We start from the raw sequence: 20,982 nt of genomic DNA, 5'->3' as shown, positions 1-20,982 counted from the left end.
CCACCCCCATCCCCTCAACTGCTTTCAGAAAAAGAGGTTAGAGTTCACAAGCTCATCAGTTGATATTTAAAGGGCTCGCTCTCCCCCAGGCCTTTAGCAACATGTGCACATTTTTTTTAACGTGTCCTTATTAATTTATGCTGCCGGTCAACAAGATACAAACGGCCTTAGTTTCTGGGTAATCTACAGCAGGTAACTCTCAGATATGACTGATGTAAATGAGTCAGCTGTTCATAGCTATGTTTAGCAGAGCTTTAAAATACAAAAAACATTATCAAGAGACAGTTATATCATTCTGGACAGGGGAAATGTTCTAACAAATCCATGTTATTCGTTTAACTAAACCCAGGCTAAATGTATATATTCATAATATTAAGTTAAATAAGTCGCATACTCGTACCTGGGGGATTTGGTGTGCCACTTTGTGTCTCCATACTGAGACATAAAGTGGCACTAGCTTTAAAAAGTCTGGATGCATTCGTATTTTAACCCAGAGGTGATTACCAGACAAAACAACCGCTAAAGAGGAGAATATGTGAATGAGCAAGACTGCTGCTCCTCCTGGCACAACGTTCCCATTTATCTGGGCTTGTGATGCCCTGAGGGTGGATTTGTATCCAATCCTACTCTCAAACCAGGGAGCTTTCATGTGTAAGATGAATCCATTAACCACTACACAAAGGACCCACATACAGTACATGCTATTTACTACTGCAAAATGAAAAAACAGTGTCCTGTCCATTCACATATTTTTTTAAATATATGAACAAACTGGAGCTGCCAATTACACTTTAAAAAGAGAAGATTTCCCTCGTTTTATTGTATTCGAGGCCTTGCTGGATGTGGCTCGTTATCATTTATCATATGTTGACATTCAAAGAGAAAACAAGAGAGAATATGGAAACATACTTATTGCCATTACTTTACTTGGGAACATGCAAATAAATATGGTATATGCTGCAAATACTGCATTTAATATATACCAACCCGCCTATGTTATCCTAGCAATATTCTTTCATGCTAATAAAAAACTGACTTTAACTACTAATGATGACATAGGCAACGATAATTAACACCCATCTACAATAATATTGATAAAAAATACAATAAATGTGCCGATTTTATATTCAGCTTTAGCTTAGCTTTAGCTTAGCAACAGGGTCAAATTCTGACAAGCCACCTATCTAAGGTTAACCCCCCCCCCCCCAAAAAAATACCCGATATAAGCCCTGATCAATCCTCTCTACATATTAATGAAGCAGCCAGTGTTAATTACGCACCCCTTTCCTATTGGTGACGCAGGCACTATCGATCCTGAAGCTGCCTATTTAACACGGGCGAGCAGCTGGAAGCATCGGACACAACCTGGGCTCCTGAAGGGTGCAGTCACCGGTGAGTCTTGCTTACTTCTTCTTATAGACAGATTTCTGGGCACTAAAAACTTTATTTTTCTTTCTCTAGTGTTTAGACCTGTGTTGGTGCAGGAACAGGGTCAATGCTATTGTTAAGACTAAATAAGCAGTGGCGTGTCCAGCGGGGTGGCCTGGGAGGGCAGACTGGCCACCCCAGGTGCCACCCCAAACAATAAAATTCAATCAAATATCAAATGTACGATTATGTTTTAACGGTGAACCTCAGATATCCGAGTGTAAGTGAATGCAGCATCGTCTTCTGCGCTATGTGCATCAGGTTAGCAAAGGTAGGAGAGCCAAGCACGAAAGACAGCACTGCAGGAAACAATTTTTCGGTGAAAGAAAATGAGGACAGAATAAATGTCCCGGTAAGTAATATTAAGTTTGTTGAGTTTAGTAAACTTCGGTGAAATTAGAATACCAAGGAAAAAATAACACTTAAAGAATTATTGCAGCCGTGGATTATATCAGACAGTAGGCTACTGAGGGCAGCTAACATAAGAGTTATGAGTTATAAGATATAATCTAAGTCGTAACATTGCTGTATGGAGCTGCAGATTTGGTTGCAGGTTAACATAGCTGGACTGGCCATCGGGCATACCGGGCACATGCCCGGTGACTTATTTTTTATTTTTGTAATGGCATGAACAATGAGAGGTGGTGGATTGGCCAGATGCAGGTCGATGTGTAAAAATAACTCAGTTGTTTGGTGGTGGCTATGGCGGGGCTTCCACAGAGGCCAGCAGGTGGATGAGGGAAGGGGAGGCAGGAGGAGAGCCCCGAGGCAGCCGTCCGAGTGTCAGGTGAACTGAACTTCAGGTAAGAAGTTATGACCTGCAGTCTATCTGGGTCAGATATAAACCAAGTTTAGGTGGAGTTTATTTTCGTTGTGCTGACTTTTTACCGTCAGTTGCAATAACTCGTACTGCGTTCTAGCCAGCTTGACGGAGTTTTTATACAGCTGGGTGGGTGCTATGATGTTACTGATAGTGAACTTTATTTTATTCATAAGGTTAGTTAGTAGAGTTGCCAACGGCTCCTTAAAAAAATGGAATGGTCCCTCATTCAGAGAAAATATTACACGTTTCGTATTGAGCTGAGAAGAGACGCAGTTTGTCCCGAACTTTAGCTAGAATGGAAAAAAAGACACAAAGCTGGAGTTATTCTGTCGTTACGCTGCACAGCTGCCTCTTCTTCTCTCATTCTCTCCCCCTGCCTCTCCTGTTGCTACTTCAATCATGAAACTGATCAATGATCAGCTGATCGGCTTTTCTCTCTTGTTTGTTTATCGCCCACTTTGCGCCAGAAAGAGGAAACCAGCGGATGTCGCGCTAAACAACAGCAGCACGTTTAAGCTTGATCAGCTGTTGTTAGAATTTATTTAATATTAATTTCTAGTATCAGCTGATGTTTGCTGGAGCCACAGCTGTAAAGCTGCTGGTCATGATATGGTTTGGTTATGTGGTGAGAGGGAAACATGAAGATGAAACCAGGAGATGTCCTTACTGAATCATCAGAGCTGAACAGTGATGGAGAAACAGGTTTACCTTTTAGGTACATGAATGAGTTGAAGGGAAGTTATGAACTGTTTCTGAGAGACAAATAACACCAGGATCCTTTTCTAAGTAGCTGACAGCTGGTAACTGTGCAGGGGCGGGTCTAGCAAAGTGTTGCCAGGGGGCCAGGTAGGGCATTAACAGGGAGAGGGGGGCACAAAGAAATACTTTTCTTTCTTATTCTCATTTAAAATATCTCGCTTTTATTAAATAATTATCTAAATCTTACAACCAAAGTTTTTATCTGACGTAAAATGTATAGAAATCATACATATACCAACAAGACTGTACATCACTGTCACAACAGCGTTTGTTTTCATTCAAAGTCTTTATGGCTTTAATACCTGGTGGGCCGGTCTCTAGTCAAAATGCCCGATTTTCTGTCCCAGTCCAGCCCTGCAGGTTAATACTGGCAGTGTCACCATGCCAGCTGACTGTATTTCATCATCAGCCAGTGTTGTTCTTTATCAATATTACCAAAGTTTACCATAAGGCAGCATAGAAAGTATTTACTTGCTTTCAGGTTTTATTCAAATGTTAGTCTTTTCAGTTGTTTCCCCACTTTTTTCCTGTTTCCAAATCAAACACCAGTTTGTGAGAAGATTATCTTCTTTTTTTTAACAGGCACATAAAGTTGTACATTGGCACTGGCTAATTTGTCAATTGTTTGTTACAAATGTTTGTATTTTAATATTCAAAAATGTTTTTGCCCAAAACATATGTGCACAACATGTCAGTAAAAATACTATGCAAATATTGATGTCCTTGACTGCTGAATAAACACTGACTGATTGTATCTCTTGTACTTTATCAACGCAGTATCTAAAAACTTTGCACCGTAGTGGTTAAAATCTCATTCTAATAAGAGTTAAAAGTGCATTCGGTTGTTAGGTTTAGAGTTATTGAATTATGGTTAACGGTTGGTAGAATTTTTTTTTTTTTAAACATTATCTGCCAATTACATCTGCCACCCTTCTCCAAATCCCCTACCTGGCCCCCCCAACAAAAATTTTCTAGACGCGCCACTGTAAATAAGTACTAGCTTCTATTTTGTCCCTGAGATTTATTTCCCCAGCATAAAGTAGTGTTGGTGTTAGCAGTGGTAGCTTAGAGATGGCAAACCTACAATAAAAAGCAACATGGATTAACAACTCTGTGCACTGGGTTGGTGTAGATTGTGAGCACAGAATCTCCTCACCAGGTTTCGTTTTGTTTCTGTAGTTTTCCGAGTGAGAGCCTGTGCTAAAGCTAGCTGTGCACCACTTCTTAGTTACCTCTTTTAGTTCTACAGAATTTTTTTTTGTTTGTCCCATCTGCTCCAAGTAGCCCCGTTAGAGGTGCGCTTTGCCCCCTGTGGTCCGAGTCTTCCCGGTCAGCCGTTAGACTCTGTTCCTGTTACTGTTAGCGAATCTTTAGCTTCCGCTTGGTTGCTACTGCAAAGACTTACTGCTGATGTAGAAATTTAAATCTTTCATTACTAAATCACTTGACTTAGTTTTACTTCTAACTGTGAAAGAATGTGAGGAGAATCCAGCTAAGGTGACACAGTGACCATTACAGATGTGTCTGAAGCCACAAGGCCCGCCCATAATGCCTAGGCTGCCGCCAATGCTGAAAATTCCCACCACAGTACCCAAATGTGCAATGAGAACAGAGACAGGGACAGTGCAGGGAAGTGCTCGCATGCATTTAGCGTGTGAACGATAAATTAATTTTTTTATAATCTGACATTCTTAGCTCTCTCCCTAAACAAAAACAGTGAGTGCAACGTTAAAACTCAGTCCTATAAGTTATTATTTTATCCACAGTAACTTTAAGAATATTTGAGTATACATCTGTTAGCTGGTGCAACTCCTTCTGATCCACAGGTTTCTTATATGACTTATAAAACTGTCTTCCAAAAGTTTTACCCATTTAGTAGGAGTTTCTCTATCTGTACTACACTGCTATTTTCTTTTAGGTCTTTTAGTTTTCCTTACAATCCACAAGCATGTTGCATAGCTTGTAGCTTTTTGGGTGAATATGACTGTGTATATAAAAATATCTGCAGGAAAACTAGACCCTTGAAAATAATTAAAATAACTGAAACAGTTTTGTGAACTTGAAAAAATAAAATATAGTAAAAAAAAAAATGTAGAGGAAGTTTTAGTATTTGTTAGTTTGGTAAAATTTTACCACAATTTCCCTGATGAAGTTTTGAGGGATATGTTTATTGACAATCTGGATATCTACAAAACTGTGAGACAACTGCTTTTAAAAAAGGCGTGTTTTTATTTTTATTTTTTTTAAAAAAGCAATATTTTAATAAATTCTATTTCTGACATGCACCCTCCAAACTAAAAGTTAACATTTTCAAACAATAAAAACTAAATTGAAACAAAAAACCTGCTCTGCACTTAAAAAAAGCAAGACTAAATCAAAATAAAGTTATTAGTCCAATCAGTGTCAAACAATGGTCTGAGTTTTACATGAGTTCACAGTTGTGTGAACAGAGCACAGAGAAAAGGGCTCAACAGAGAGCTTTAGAGGACTTGAGTACTTAGAGTGAGAGTGGAGGATGTGTGCTTGCCTGGCCTGACAGGCTGTTGTTAGGCGGTTGTTAACAAAATCTAATATCCAGGGACATATGTAGTTTGACCACCACCTTATTTGGAATGATAGCGTTGTTGCTGAGCTGTAGTCAACAAAGAGCAGAGAGATATAACTCATTTGGCTTCATTTTTCCCATTTGTCTAGTGTGTTGGGTGTTTGCTTCTGAAGATTCTTGAAAGGTCTTGTGAATTGTGGGTCTTATTTCATATCATATCTTATTTGTTCCACAGTATGAACGCTCTACATACTTACAATCTTATATAATGTAAATAGAATAGTTCAAACACACAACAGTAGTTGCCCTTGAGGTTTTATTTATTTTCAACATGAACAAAATTGGACTGAAAACTTTCAGAATGCTGCTTTTGACTTGTCACAGTGGCCACTGATCAAACAAACATCTACTCAGTACTTCTATCAGCTCTACTCATTTGAATCATTTTACAGCCATAACCGTTGAATATGCATCCTAAAATACCACATAATGCATAAAAGACTTTATAAATGTATTTATAAAGGACACAAGTTTTGTTAAATTAGCAAAACCAGTGAATAACAAATGCAATAACTTTGCAAGAGCACCTGTGAATGTCCCATCAGAAAAACAATTTAAATCGTAAGTACAATATTGCACTGAAGTTGTATACTTGGCAATAATAATATACTATACTGCCAATGAAGACTGTACAATATCTTCTAAAGGCACCATCAAAATAAGTATGTTGTGTTCACAGTGATTCCAACAATAGATGATCAGCAGTAAGACTGAAATCTTCACGGTTTCAGTGTATTGAGGTTAGATCAATAGGTGAAGGTCTTGGATCTGCAGCAGTCAGATGCAGATCCCCTGGAACTCTAGAGCTTTCCACGTGCAACTGTAGACAGTGGCTCAGGAGTGGATGGCACGTAATGTCTGTTAAGTGCGCCGTGAAAGATACAGGAACTCCTCCCGGGTTTTGGGGTCCTCGAGGTAGACTCCCAGCATGGCGCTTGTCACTGTGCGGCTGTTCATCTTCTGGACACCACGCATCACCATACACATGTGCCTGCAAAACACACAAGTGCGCTTATCAAACCTCTGCAGCTCCTGAGCTTACTGGCTCCTAAGCTCTGCTTAAGGCCAGTATTTTGTGTCATATAATGCTATATGAATATCTGTGCAATATAACAGCAGCTTTAAGCTGTACAGATAATAATGTTGAAGGTAGGTAATGTGTGTATGTTTGTACTTACGCCGCTTCAATAACCACGGCTACACCTTTTGGCTGCAGAGCCTCAGATATCCCAACGGCGATCTGCTTAGTCAGTCGCTCTTGAACTGAAACCAAAACAAAACAAAGAAATTCAGCTTATACGGTACACTAGACGATGCCAGTTTCATGCTGTTACTGCGTGCACACATTTGCCGGTTGCTTACCTTGAAGCCTACGGCTGAAGATCTCCACAATCCTGCAGAAATCAGAACACAAGAAAAGCCAAGGAGATTCATTAATAATGATTCAGTTTTTAATAAACACAGTCTGGCATCAGTCCCTGACTACCGGCCTCTTCTCCAGCCAGCAGACTGTATAACTTGTCATTTGTGAATCAGTCACATTCTGTGAATTTGTCATTCACAGTTCAACGTTAGTGAGACTGTCTCAAGTTCATCTGCAGCTACTGTAACTCTGCACCACTATATTCAGATTTAAAGAGATATTTTAGGACAGGAGGAGAAGGAGACAGGCAGAGAGGCTGTGATAATAGTCTGGGATTCCCACAGGTCCAAAAGGATTTTCTCATGGCTCGAGAGCGAGCAGAGTTTAGACTTGTGTCTGATGAGAGGCCTAGATGATAGCCAGTGTGTTTAGGCTCTAAGCCTCCAGGTCAATGCACTGGAATAACAGAAGAACACAGTCAGCTGACACTAACACGAGAAACATACAGACACAGTGGCAGCTGGAGGGTACAGTGCATGTGTGTGGGTGCGTACTCTGTTACCTTGCCAGCTTGCTCAGTCCCACCACTTTTTTGTTGGGAATATACCCGATGTGAACCTGGAGAGGGACGACAGCCAGTGAGACCACATAATCAGAGAAATACAGGAGGTCAATATTAGTGGTTGAATGCTGAAATTAATTCACTGAACAATGCTTAATGAGTAAGAAAGCTTTTTTCTTGTCTCACTCTTTCTTTTTTTTTTTAAATGTAACATTTCTTTCAATCACATAGACCTACCTTGCCAAAAAAGGGCACCATGTGGTGTTCACATAGTGAAAACATGTCTATGTCTTTCACAATCACCATCTCATCGTGGTCTTCATCAAATATGGCATTGTTTAAGATGTCTGGTGATACAAAAGCAAACATATGCATTTAAATTATTCCATTATCTTTACTTCAGTTAAGGAAACATTCATCTGAAATCTTTTCAATATCCTGGAATCATAATAATAATAATGCTTAATACTTGATCTACCCGTTATTTTGTGCCTTGATCTTTTAATTTTAACGTCTGTGAAGATTTAAAATATCATGATTTGACCAATCAAACGTTCATAAGTAAAAAGATGCTGAATACTGAGTTAAGTCATTTTGCTAACTCACTCTCTCATCCTCTCTCAACTTTTTCCCAGGTGACTCACCATCGATGGTCTCATGGTAGCCCTTGGTGAGGAACTGGATGGCTTTGGCTGCGCGCAACGGGGTGCGCAACAGTCCCTCCCGGTCGGTGTCCTCCCCAAGATGCCTGAGGATGTCGGTGTAGGCGGTCTCCAGCGCCGGTAACCGAGACGCGTCCTCCAACTCTTTGCGGGATGTCTCGTGGTGGTTGTTGACGGTTGACATCTTGTTGTCTGTGTGGAACTCCTCCACGATGTCGCCGACTTTTGTGCTCATGGTTAAGGCGCGCTTGGACTCTGCTCAGGACCGAGAAATAAACAAGGATGAAGTTCCGTTGCCCTGCGGGTCTGGCTGGCCTATTCGGTAGTTATCCTGTTTATGGGGCCTGCCTGGGATGCGCATCAGGCTCCTATTGGTTGGAGTCGTGCGTACGTCAAAAAAGGAAGCATCGTCAGAGGGGTTAAATACTGACCAACCCCGCCCCCTGCAAAGAAGAAAAAAAAAAAAGAGAAAGAAACCTTATCTTATGTCACTTGAGACCTTTTTAACCTCCTTTTTAAATCATCTGAGTTGATTTGTTCCAGTTATGTTACTCTGATACAAAAAATCTTAGTAAGCTCGTGAGGCTCATGACTTCACATGCTTTTTTTTTTTAATTTTATGGAAATCAAATTGTTGTATAATCACGTGAACTGTCTTGATAAGCCACAATCAAAAGCACAATATGTTTGTGTTTTTTGTTTTTTTTTCTGCTGGGAATACACAGCCCAAAATGTCAGAGGGCTTCAAAGGTACATATCTGCATTAAAGATACTTACAACCAGTCTGTTTAACTCTATGTCTTAATTATGAAAAATGTGGATGGTTTGACATTAATTTTGTAATATTATTTTCATGAATAAAATGATTTAATACAAACAAGCCTTGTGGGATCTGATATCTGATAAGTAATAAATGTTGTTTGCATGGTGATATAGTATTTTAATCATAATAAGAATAATAGTAACTTTATTTATAAAGCGCTTTCAACCAAAGTACTGTGCAGCTATTTGAACTAAAAAAAAAAAAAGAATAAATAAAAACAATAAAAGTTAAAAACAGTAAGAATTTAAAAACTAAAAGGCATAAAATTAAGACATGTAAGATAATCATCAGATAACAGTTATTACATTTATTTACTTTTTCTTGCTGTAGGTCAAAGGTCACTTTAGGTCAGTGTGCAGATTGTGATAAGTTTGTATATTTTGGGTGTGAGACAGAGAATGAAACAATCACCCGTGCAAATTGGTTTATTTTATCACTTAATTGTTCTGTTCACTATAAGCAATATGACAGCAAGAAACACAAGCGACACATTAGGTAAGTATTAGGTATTTACTCATCAACAGCACATATCACAGAAAAAAATTTGCTGCCATGTTCCCTAAAGCAAGTTACGCAAGGAATTAATATATAATTCACAAATATTTCTGGTTTGTCAAGCTCATTTCCAACGGACTGAGGAAAAGTAGAAAACTTATTTTATCTGATGAATCACATTTAGACATTTTTCACAGAAATACACATGCTTCAGGCTAAAGAGCATCTGGCTTGTTATGCCTCTGTGATTGTCTAAAAGGGCACATGCCATAAGTAACTTGTACATGTGTGAAGGCACCACTTGATATATAAAGCATTAAAGTGATGTAGCCATCCATCCGGATGGGCTTTTATCGTTTTAAGAAAAGGTGTTGCTTGTTTCTACTTACTGTTTTGTCTCAGCTGCAGTCATTACACAAAACTCATTCACTGCAGCTACTAGATAATAATATTGGCATGCAAACACTCAGATATCCATAGATTTCATTTTTTGTTTGGTAGATGTGTATTCAATTTACATAGGGGTTCAAAAGTCAAAAACATAAGTGTAACTTTCTTTAACTTCTAAAATTATTTTAGATAAGTTTAAAAATGTTAGTTCCAGTTAAGTTCACGCTAGAAAGGTCAGTAAGTTCAGTCTACACTTCAGGGTCTAAGTATAGAGAGCATGTGCTGTTAGGTCGATAAGGTTTTAATTCAATGGGGTTATTTTTTGGTTTTGTTTTAATTGAATTAACTGTTTCTGGGTTTACACAGGGCTCCATAATGTCGTGATTTACACATTTGCCTTGCATCAGACAGTTTCCTGGTTCAAGACCAAAATCCATACAAATCTACTAAATCAACTGTGCAGCGCTATCAGCTGTGTTGACCCCTTGTAAGGTAGCAGCTGAAAGAAGCATCAGATACTCTAAATCAATAGGACAAACTACGATAAGTTTAAATGAAAGGATTGCTTCATATTCTTGGAAGAAATCCTTTGCATTAAATGACTGCCTGAAGTATAGAACCCATGGATGTGGTCATGAAGCGGTTTCTCCCCTGAGAAGCTCAGCTAAGCCTTCACTGCAGCCACTTTTGGCTGCTTCTTATTTGTGGGTCCCTCTGAAATTTGTTTCCAGTAACTGAAAAGCATCTACTAATCTATTAACTTCATGTTGAGTTTGTTTGATGAAATTCTGCTCTGATCCATAAGAGGTTAATTATAATTATATGAGTATATATATTATGTTAATTGGTGTTTCTAAATTGCACATAGGTGTGCATGTGTTAGCCCAGTGTTAGATTGGCGACCTGTCCAGGGTGTGCCTTTCCTCTTGCTCTATGCTAGCTGGGTTAGGCCCAGCACCACCCAGGCGACCCTGATAAGGATAAGCGGAAGAGAATGGATGGATGGATGGAAGTCGAAAATTTGGGTTATCATTTCAAAATTTCGACGTAATAACTTTTAGTTTTAATACATTTAAACGATTTCATTAGTTTTGAGTTATTTACTGAGAAATGTGAGTTAGAAAGTCGATATTATTTATGTTCCGGTGATTACTGAAGTTTTAAGTCAGGTTCGAAAATGTTTACATAACATTAGTGTTCCGAGCTACTGAAGACGTAAAAGAAGAAGCGAGCGGCGTTCTTGTCATTTACATGTTTCAGCGACTTACTCGAGAGTTTAAGACCATTCAAACATCTGTTTATACGTGGTTTAGCTTTGAAATGTCTGCATTTGTGAATAAAAATGTTCCCAGTAAGCGGCCCCGGTTGCGTTCTTGTTTCTATGGGAACATCTCGTCAACGCAACTTCCTGTTTGGTTCTGCTCGGTGGCGGGAGATTCCAGGATGGCGGTGCAGCCGAAACAGAACCTGTCCATGGACAGCGCAGCCGAGCACGGCTTTCTTAACTTCATTTTCTCCATGCCGGAGAAGCCGGACACCACATTCCGGATATTTGACCGTAACGAATATTATACGGTTCACGGGAAGGACGCCATATTCGCGGCGAAGGAGGTTTTCAAAACGAACGGGGTCATCAAATATTTGGGTTCAGGTACTAGCTTAGCTGTGCACTAAGCTAACTTCAGTTGGCGCTTTTAAACAAGTAAGGGGACGAGGGGTGCCTCGGTGCCTTCACTATTAAGCTAACCTAGTTGGTGTGAACGTGTAGCCAGAGAAAGGGTTTCACAGGTTGTAGCTAAGGTGGCTGCTATTAGCTGCAGCCCTAGCAGGTCCTGTACGTTCAAAAGCATTGCCATGGCTAATTAAATGTTGGACAGAGTATGTTTTTGTGGGAAATGATGAGGGGTCCTCTTACAGTTAAGTGTTTTCATTTATTGTCTCAGGGACATTTCATTTTTTAAATGGAGATATATCATTGAGCTACAAATTTCCTGTGAGGTCACTGACAGAAAAACATGGAGAACAAAAACTGCTTCACCCAGATATTAGATGTTTTAGTCTTTATAGCTAGCTGCAGCTCCTTTCTTCTGTGGTAGTTTTCAGCATACAACACAAAAACCTGCATGACTTGTACCTTTGTGCTGACTCTAAATTTTACACTAGGACAAATGATGGAGTTTAAATACCTTGAGTCAACCATGGAGAGCACTGGATTGTGCACAACATAAGTGAAGAAGAGAGTACCAAGAGGGTGGTGCAGGTGGAGATGGGTTTCGGGGGTGATTTTTGACAGGAGGGTAGCAGCAAGAGTGAAAGGGAAGGTGAAACCTGTTTTGATGTATGATTTAGAGACAGTGGCATTGAGAAAAAGACAAGAGGGAGAACTGAAGATGTTAAGATTTTAATTAATTGGGAGGATGGACAGGATTAGAAACGGTTATATTAGAGGGACAGCTCAAGTTGCGCATTTTGGATACAAAGTTGGAGGGGCAAGGATTTGGACATGTACAGAGGAGGGATAGTGGATGTATTAGACAGAAGATCCTTAATTAGAACTGCCAGGCAGAAGGGAAAGAGGAAGCCCATACAGGAGGTTTTTGGACATACTGAAGGAGGACATACAAAGCAGGATGCTGGGGACAGGCTGAGATGGAGGCAGATGATCTGCTAAATAAAAAATGCCACCTGGTCACATGAGATACTTGTGTACTGAAACCACCAGCACTCTGTGCCATGAGAAGGACGCATTACAAAGATTTTGACATGTTTTTGTTGGTCAACAGGGAGTCGAAAGCTGGAGAGTGTGGTTCTGAGCAAGCTGAACTTTGAGGCCTTTGTGAAAAATTTGCTGTTGGTGAGGCAGTACAGAGTGGAGGTGTACAGGAACCACAGCAAGAGCAGCAAGGAGCACGACTGGAAGATTGAGTACAAGGTACTGTGCTGGCTATTGAGACATATCAGGGTGGTTTCTGCTTGTTTAAAAAACAACTCTGGATCTTACCTCCTGTGTCCAAATGCAGGCCTCTCCAGGAAACTTGACTCAGCTTGAGGAGATCCTTTTTGGTGGGGAAAGTGGCTCAGAGGGCTGTGCAGGTGTCGTAGCTGTGCGGCTTGCAACTGGAGCTGATGGGCAGCGTGTTGTTGGGGTCGGGTATGTGGATGCAGCCCAGTGGACGATGGGAGTGTGCGAGTTTCCAGACAATGAGATATTCTCCAACTTGGAATCCCTGCTTGTCCAAATCAGTCCCAAAGAGTGTCTCCTAGCCCAGGGGGAAGCTAACGCTGATGGGAGTAAACTGCGTGAGGTATGTGGGCACGGTAATTACTAAACTTATGTTAAAAAAATCAGTATGAACATCAGTCTTGCAAAATGGGAAATCTTTAAACGAGTGTTCTTTTCTTTAAACCAGGCCTGACTTTAAAAAAATGAATATTAATACTCTGGCTGCATAAGCAGAGTTTGTGATGCGAGTATATTGTTGTTTTTGTATGTCTGTGTAGGTGGTGCAGCGTGGCGGCATGCTAGTCTCTGATAGGAAGAGAGCTGAGTTCAACAGCAAGGACATGGTCCAGGATCTCAACAGGCTGCTGAGAGCAAAGAGAGGGGAGACCGTGGCGAGCAACACCTTACCTGAGCTGGACAAACAGGTGAACGACAGGAAAAAACAAACATTTTGACAAAAGGTGGTGGTTTGAAAAAACTTTTCTTTATTTTACAACAACATTTAGAACTAAGCATTATTGATAAAATCCCAGTCATAACAGCTCCTGCCGACTAAATGACACTCAGGCTGAAGGCCGTGCATATGAACAGGTCACTATGTGGGAAGTTTGACCATAGGGTCCCTTGTGTGGTGTCATTCTCAGGTGGCAATGTCATGTTTGGCTGCAGTGGTGCGTTTCCTTGAACTGCTCTCTGATGAGTCCAACTTCAACTCCTTCAACCTGACCACTCTGGACCTGGGTCAGTACATGAGGCTGGACAACGCCGCCGTCAGGGCTCTTAATCTCTTCCAGGTAAGTGACCGGTGTCAACGCCTCAAAGTTTTCACCTTGATAAAAGCACCAAAATAACAGAAGTGTTCTTTTCTTGGCTTGTCTTGGCTTATTAATGCAGTTATAATGATGCAGATTATATGGCAGCAATAAAATAATTTCTGTATCTCCACAGGCTCTTTGTGGTTGCAGGCTCTGTAGGAACTGGTTGTTGTTGTGCTAGAAAAACAAAAAGATGTCATTTAGAGAATTCAAAAACACAAATTTGGAAATGACCAGCAAGAAATTTAGAAAACCAGCAACCCGTTCAAGTTCTAGTAGCTGTGACATATTGATTTTATTGACTGAGCCTGTTTTTTTTGTTTTTTTTCTGTTATGTAGCAAATACGTGCGACTGTGATAAAAATATTCCCAATTTGTCCGTGCATCACTGTAATTCATCTGTTAAATTCACGACTAACATGCAAATTGTATACTTCAGGGTTCACCTGACGACACCACCGGAGCTCACTCATTGGCCGGTTTGTTGAATAAGTGCCGTACGCCGCAGGGTCAGCGGTTGGTCAACCAGTGGATCAAACAGCCCCTCATGGACAAAACTAAAATAGAGGAGAGGTAATACAGTGATGAGGGATGGAGGGTTTCTGTACCTTGAACAAATCCAACTTAGCAATATGCCAGGTCTGTAGGCGATAAGACCTCCTAGTCAAACATCTTTAGCTTAACAAACATTATACATTTCAAGGAGGCATTTAAGGGAATAGAAGTATGGTATTATGAATCAGCCCTCATGTTTTTATAATTTGACAGGAAAAGTCGAAACAGATGCAGAAATTTACCGATATGTCCGCATACATGGAAATTCTGAACTGAACTTTTTTAGACAAGTTTTCTTGTGATTTCTTTGAGTAGTCTTCAGGAGTATTTCTCCAGGCTTCCTCGAGGACATTCAGAGGTCTTCTTTGGATGTTGGCTGCCTTTTGTTTAGTTCTCAGTCAAAGATGATTTCGTACTGCTTCGATAACGCTGAGGTCCGGGCTCTGGGGGAGGCCATTCTACAGGACTTACAATTACTGAGGATATTTTTGTGCAGGCTTGACCTGGTGGAAAGCTTTGTGTGCGACTCTGTGCTGAGGCAGACCTGTCAGGACGATTTGCTGAGGCGGTTTCCCGATCTTCATCGACTGGCCAAGAAGTTTCACCGTCACACGGCAACGCTGCAGGACTGTTATCGTGTCTACCAGGCTGTGAGCCAAATACCGACTCTTATCACTGCTCTGGAGGGATACACGGGTAAGCTGCAGCTTATACACTGTTTACCTCACTCTACAATCTGTTTTGCAGGCTGCAGGGATGCTGTCTTGTTTGCTTCATACAGCTGATTTGACAGTTTCTTAATTGTTGTTATTTGGAGTCCAAAGATTGTTGTTGCTTCATCGTGCTGACTGTGTGTAAACAAAGGATGCTGTTTTTTATGGATGGAACTATTTATGTATTGAATCAGATGAATTCAAAACTGAGATCTAGTCTGCTTCAAATCACTTTTAACTAAAATTTAGGCTAATACTTTGTTTGTGTTGCAGGTAGCAACAAGGTTCTGCTAAATGCAGTATTCCTCTCGCCTCTCAGAGACCTGCAGACTGACTGCACCAAGTACCAAGAGATGATTGAAACCACACTGGACATGAACCAGGTCTTTTCATTTGCTTCAAAGTATTTTGCCCTCCGTTTGCACACAGCCTGTTGTGCATTTGACTTATTTCTTGTTTCGTGTAGATTGACCACCACGAGTACCTGGTGAAGGCATCATTTGATCCGGTGCTGAGTGAGCTGAGAGAAAAGATGGATGTGCTGGAAAAACGCATGCAGACCGTGCTGAACAGTGCAGCCAGAGAACTAGGTGATTACAGTATATACATAATATAACCTTGACATTATTAATTGGTATATACAAAGAATCTGTTCTTAGAGGAATAACTTGTAAAGTACGACATGAATATAGTGATAAATAACCTAATACTAATTCTTTTCTTTTAATTGAAATTTATGTGTATGTGTGTGTGTGTGTGTGCCTACAAGAAAACAAAAAGGGGTAGTTTCCTAAATAGGTTCTCTGGATATTTATGTTAATGAGCTGTTGAACAGGTGTACCTAATATAGTGGCTAATGACTGTGTGTCCTAACTAACCTGGTGCCGCAGCAATCCTTGTGCAAGGCAGGTGACGGCCGTCTAAAGGAAGGTTTCCACTTTGGCTTTTATGCTTAAACAGATTGGCGTAACTTTGTGTTTCAGGTCTGGAGGCGGGTAAAACCGTGAAGCTGGAGTCAAACGCCGTGCTGGGATTTTACCTGAGAGTCACATGCAAGGAGGAAAAGAGTCTGAGGAACAACAAGAAATTCACCACGCTGGATGTGCAGAAGAATGGTGTGCGCTTTACCAACAGGTGTGCCTCACCGCGTCTCTAATGTCAGCATCACAAAACGCTGCTCGTTTTTTTGCGGGTTTTTTTTGCCATCTGATGATTCACGCCGATGTATGTTCGCATGCAGTAAGCTGAGCTCTCTGAACGAGGAGTACACCAAAAGCAGGGAGGAGTATGAGGAAGCCCAGAATGCCATCGTTAAAGAGATCATCAACATTGCCTCAGGTGAGGAATCTCATCACATGCTCCTCACTGTCTTCTCAGCAAGGCATCGATTTGAACAGCATAGGAAACGATTGTATCCGGGTTGCGTGAAAACTGGAAATGTCATAATTGCATGAAAGTTGCTTTGTGAGACCATTTAATTGATTTCACATTTTCTGTAAAGGTCAGTAAAATCTACAGCACTTGGAATTTTTGCATAGACGTCAAAGAACTGGTGATGTTGCGGTCTTTCTTTTATCAAGTACAAAATCGTTTTGGAGCCTGCACATGATGCGGTCTTCCGCCTGCGATGGTTCATTTAAGGCTCTAAATGTTTTAAACCGTCAGGTTACGTGGATCCCCTCCAGACGCTCAGCGACGTGATAGCGCAGCTGGACGCCGTGGCGAGTTTTGCCATCACATCGGTGTCTGCTCCTGTGCCGTTCGTTCGGCCTCAATTCCAGCTCTTAGACCATGGCTGCAGGCGCGTGGAGCTGCTGCAGGCTAGACATCCCTGCATGGAGATGGATGCAGACACTGCATTCATACCTAATGACATCAGCTTTGTCCAGGAAGACAAGAGCTTCTATATCATAACAGGTGAAAAATAAGCACAGATTAAGTCAAGGGTGGATTTAAAGGCAAATTCTCCCATGTGGGCTGTCTGGCTGTCATTGATGAGGCCCATCACTGTAAAAATCAGCCCTATGTTGTAATAAGCGCAGCTTTTATTAAGTCTTGGAAGTACCTCGAAAATCATTATGTTTTCCAAACCTTTGCAGGACCAAATATGGGTGGCAAATCCACCTTTATCCGGCAGGTGGGTGTGATCGCATTGATGGCTCAGATTGGTTGCTTTGTGCCATGCGAGAAGGCGGAGCTTAGCGTGATGGACAGCATCCTGGCAAGGGTGGGTGCAGGAGACAGCCAGGTGAAAGGAGTTTCCAGCTTTATGTCCGAGATGCTAGAGACAGCCGCCATTCTGCGGTAAGAACAGACGAGCTTTATTAATAGTTATACAAATAACCGATGAGCAGATACGGGAAGGTTTTCTCATCGTCTGTGTTGTTGTTGTTACAGTTCGGCCACAGAGAAGTCGCTCATCATAATCGACGAGCTCGGCAGAGGCACGTCCACCTACGACGGCTTCGGTCTGGCCTGGGCCATCAGCGAGCACATCGCCTCCAAAATCGGCTGCTTCTGCCTGTTCGCCACCCACTTCCACGAGCTGACGGCGCTGGCAGCTCAGCAGCCCACCGTCCACAACCTGCACGTCACAGCCCTGACGTCGCACAACACGCTCACAATGCTGTACAGAGTCAAGCCAGGTCAGCACGCAGCACGTGGTTTCGCTCGGGGTTAACGCAGCTTTGTGCTTTTAAAAATGTTAATCTCAACAAACGATTATAATCAGCCCAGAGCGCCTTTAGAGTGATCCGTCTCTGTCTTCAGGCGTGTGTGACCAGAGTTTTGGAATCCACGTGGCCGAGTTGGCTTGCTTCCCGCCGTCAGTGCTGGCCGCTGCGAAGGAGAAGGCGGAGGAGCTGGAGGAATTCCAAGAACCTGCAGGAGATGAGTCGGAACAGGAGGAGGAGCCCAAGGCTAAGAGGCGAAAGACAGACAAGCAGGTAAGGCTCAGATTCCCACTATTATACCAACACCATAATCTAGACCAGCGGTCCCCAACCTTTTTTGCGCCATGGACCGGTTTATGCCCGACAATATTTTCACGGACCGGCCTTTAAGGTGTCGCGGATAAATACAACAAAATAAAACCAGTACCGGTACCGAAAAAAGAAGATTTATTCATAACACACGTGAAAAGACCCAGGAAAACAGAGTTAACGATAAAAAACGATAACAAAATAACACTGAAAACCGATAAAAACCCTGAAAACTATACATTTCACACCTGAGCCTCAACTCTCGCGGCCCAGTACCAAACGACTCACGGACCGGTACCGGTCCGAGGCCCAGGGGTTGGGGACTGCTGATCTAGACACAGCGGTGTCCATAGTGACATTTATCATTTAATAAACACTACATTGTTGGTACAAGTGATGTATTTGTCTACAAATCATCTTCTTTCAGAAGCAGGCATCTGTGATTTAGATGCGGTGCTAGGCGATATAGGGACGCTTTTCTCCTTTTTGGTGTAGATTTCCCGCTGAACCATAAATGGCGATTTTGAATTTTGCTTCCCCCTCGATCAGACGCTTAAAAAACGTACCTGGTAACAGGGTCTGCCGCCTAATGGGGCAACCATAAAAACACAGTTGAGCCGAGCACAGTTGGTACTAGTGGAAAAGAGGCATAAATGTGCATTTGTGCTGCAAATGGAGACTACTAGTCTTCCTAATAATAGCAGATTTTTATTAAAAGAAGTGTAGAGACCAAAAGTCAGGGCAGGGGGGCAAAAATAAGAATACACTTGAAGCTGTCAAAGGAATGGGAGCCTGTTAGAGGGCTAATACAGAGAGTCAGACAACCATTTGCACTCACACCACTAACTGCATGTCTTTGGACTGTGGGAGGAAGCCGGAGACCCCAGAGAGAACCCCTGAGGACAAGGGGAGAACATGTAAACTCCACAATGAAAGGCCCTGGCCAGATGGTGGAGTTGAACCCATGACCTTCTTGCTGTGAGACTAATCACCGTACCACCATTTTGCCTCATTTCTGTTGAGCTTATTCTCTGGATGCATTAAAGAAGTCTTGACCTGGATATCTACTGGCTCTGAAAGTCTGAAATACTGGCCTTCGCCCCTAGAGGACAAGTCATCAGACTTCAGCCTATTGATTCCTACATAGATTAACATTATCTTTTGCACTAGTTTGCCTGACTGCAAGAAAAATGATTGCTCAGTGGCACTGAAACAATGGTAATTTCTGACAATTTAGTTACTCACAAGACTTCATGTGCAGTTCCGTTTTATCTCAGCCGTTTCACTGCAGAGCCAGATGTGATAAGAAATTTTCCTAAGCAAGATCGAGTAGCACAAACTTGAATTCCCCCGTAACAGGGGAAATATTAGTCGGATTTTAGAGTGGCAGAAGCTCGGGATCTTTTAAAAAGCTGAAGACGAAAACAGGATGGTGTCCACAGCAGGATAATGAACAACACAAGTCAAGATCCACATCAGACTTCCTCAGAAGGTGCAAGCTCAGGTGCTCAGTCCTTGCGCTGGCAAAGGTCGGCAGCCTTAACCCAACAAATTTCCCACGTGTGGGATTAATAAAGGTTATCTTATCATAGTAAATAAAACCTCTATTGAAAATCTGCGGTTAGACATAAAAGTTAACTTGAGGCAAGAATCTCAGAACTAGAAATCCCTTTCTAGGAAAGTCATCACCTCAAAAGATTCCTGGCTGCTACAAACAGCTCTGATTGTTCCCAGTGTTACTAATTACTGCCAGTGAAGGATAACAGAACTGTCACTTTCAGCCCTTTTCCTCCTTTGATATTTTCACACTGTAAAAAGATGGGTATTTTATTCTCCACGGTGAAGGAATGTCACAAGCATAGCAGTATAAAGAAGGGAAAAAAATACACTTGTTGCTGTGTTCTTACAGATAGAGGCAGCCAATCAGAAGAAAGTTGACTTAAAGGCAGCAAAAGCGCCTCGTTTCAGAGAGTAGAGCTGAGGTCCATTCAGAAACCAGAAGAGAGAGTTTGAATTTCTTGTAACATCCATGCCCTGCTTATTTTTCAGGTGGGGGAAAACCTGATCCACTACTTTCTGCAGAAGGTGAAGTCACTTCCACTTGCCACCATGACTGAGGAGGAAGTGAAGGCAAAGCTCAGGAAAATGAAGCAGAAGCTGGTTGCCCAAAATAACACGTACATCAGCGAGGTCCTTGCACGCTGCGTTCCTGTTAAAACTGCTTGATTTTTAAACCCCTACCCGCTGTCTGCTCTGCAAAGTTAAAGTTCATCACTGTAGCGAAGAACACGAGAGTGCTTATACTGTAGTTTTCCAATAAAGGATTTATTGCCAATCTGCAGACACTTTTGTTTTTTTGTCCCAGTTATTTCGTGAGATTGCTCTGTCGCTTAACCTCCTAGGACCTGGCATCCACATATGTGGACATCACATTTTGGGTTATTTAGACCAATACTCAATTTTACTCTACAAGCGCCTGATATCCACTTACGAGGACATTATACTGCTACTGTTCTATCGAAATTTTAAACGAATATTCTCATGTGTGGCTCTCATTTTTCTTAGAAACAAAAATAAAAAAAATCTGGTAATTATTTGTTTTTACATTCATCGGGTCCCAATATGCCCAAATATCAAAGAGAAATAAAAATGCATGCCGTGGAAGAGTTCGGGTCTTAGGTTAATGCAGATCCGTGACACCAGTAACTTGTGTGTCTACTGTTGGTCAGGAGGTTAGATGGCTCAGCTCGGGTAATACTGTGTATAATTGAGACTAATTGCTTAA

At 41.5% G+C, this 20,982-nt stretch overlaps 2 protein-coding genes and 1 long non-coding RNA gene across 3 annotated transcripts; 2 read left to right on the top strand and 1 right to left on the bottom strand.

Annotated features, from left to right (window-relative positions):
• The first annotated feature begins 1,263 nt into the window (after window positions 1–1,263).
• Window positions 1,264–9,079, top strand: LOC106633139. Its single transcript, XR_001336191.2, has 2 exons — window positions 1,264–1,392; window positions 8,176–9,079. It is a non-coding gene; the product is annotated as an uncharacterized LOC106633139 (long non-coding RNA).
• gch2 (GTP cyclohydrolase 2) lies at window positions 5,854–8,437 on the bottom strand. Its single transcript, XM_005919469.3, has 6 exons — window positions 8,185–8,437; window positions 7,778–7,887; window positions 7,541–7,596; window positions 6,978–7,009; window positions 6,794–6,878; window positions 5,854–6,606 (listed from the first exon to the last, which is right to left on the bottom strand). The coding sequence occupies exons 1-6, from the start codon at window positions 8,435–8,437 to the stop codon at window positions 6,477–6,479; spliced, it is 666 nt and encodes a 221-aa protein (XP_005919531.1). The 3' UTR covers window positions 5,854–6,476.
• Window positions 9,080–11,301: 2,222 nt separating the features above from the next.
• On the top strand, window positions 11,302–20,535 carry msh2 (mutS homolog 2 (E. coli)). Its single transcript, XM_005919472.3, has 16 exons — window positions 11,302–11,561; window positions 12,694–12,842; window positions 12,931–13,215; window positions 13,412–13,558; window positions 13,778–13,927; window positions 14,388–14,521; window positions 15,000–15,199; window positions 15,490–15,599; window positions 15,683–15,806; window positions 16,200–16,350; window positions 16,457–16,554; window positions 16,882–17,133; window positions 17,316–17,520; window positions 17,614–17,861; window positions 17,986–18,161; window positions 20,247–20,535. The coding sequence occupies exons 1-16, from the start codon at window positions 11,354–11,356 to the stop codon at window positions 20,421–20,423; spliced, it is 2,814 nt and encodes a 937-aa protein (XP_005919534.2). The 5' UTR covers window positions 11,302–11,353; the 3' UTR covers window positions 20,424–20,535.
• Window positions 20,536–20,982: the final 447 nt, after the last annotated feature.

The sequence above is a fragment of the Haplochromis burtoni genome, unplaced genomic scaffold (genome assembly GCF_018398535.1).
Source record: "Haplochromis burtoni strain Fernald_Lab_line unplaced genomic scaffold, NCSU_Asbu1 Contig_37, whole genome shotgun sequence".
Taxonomy (NCBI): Eukaryota; Metazoa; Chordata; class Actinopteri; order Cichliformes; family Cichlidae; genus Haplochromis; species Haplochromis burtoni.
This window is presented reverse-complemented; position numbering and strand designations above follow the sequence as displayed.

Bases quoted from the DNA above. Each gene is read 5' to 3' on its own strand.
- gch2 (XM_005919469.3), bottom strand. From the start codon at position 8,437: ATGAGCACAAAAGTCGGCGACATCGTGGAGGAGTTCCACACAGACAAC. The intron at 7,597-7,777 runs GTAGGTCTATGT...GTCCCTCTCCAG, and splicing joins TGGTGCCCTTTTTTGGCAAG to GTTCACATCGGGTATATTCC. The intron at 6,607-6,793 runs GTAAGTACAAAC...TGTGTTTTGCAG, and splicing joins GCCGTGGTTATTGAAGCGGC to GCACATGTGTATGGTGATGC.
- msh2 (XM_005919472.3), top strand. From the start codon at position 11,354: ATGGCGGTGCAGCCGAAACAGAACCTGTCCATGGACAGCGCAGCCGAG. The intron at 13,559-13,777 runs GTGAACGACAGG...TGTCATTCTCAG, and splicing joins TACCTGAGCTGGACAAACAG to GTGGCAATGTCATGTTTGGC. The intron at 17,521-17,613 runs GTAAGAACAGAC...TTGTTGTTACAG, and splicing joins GAGACAGCCGCCATTCTGCG to TTCGGCCACAGAGAAGTCGC.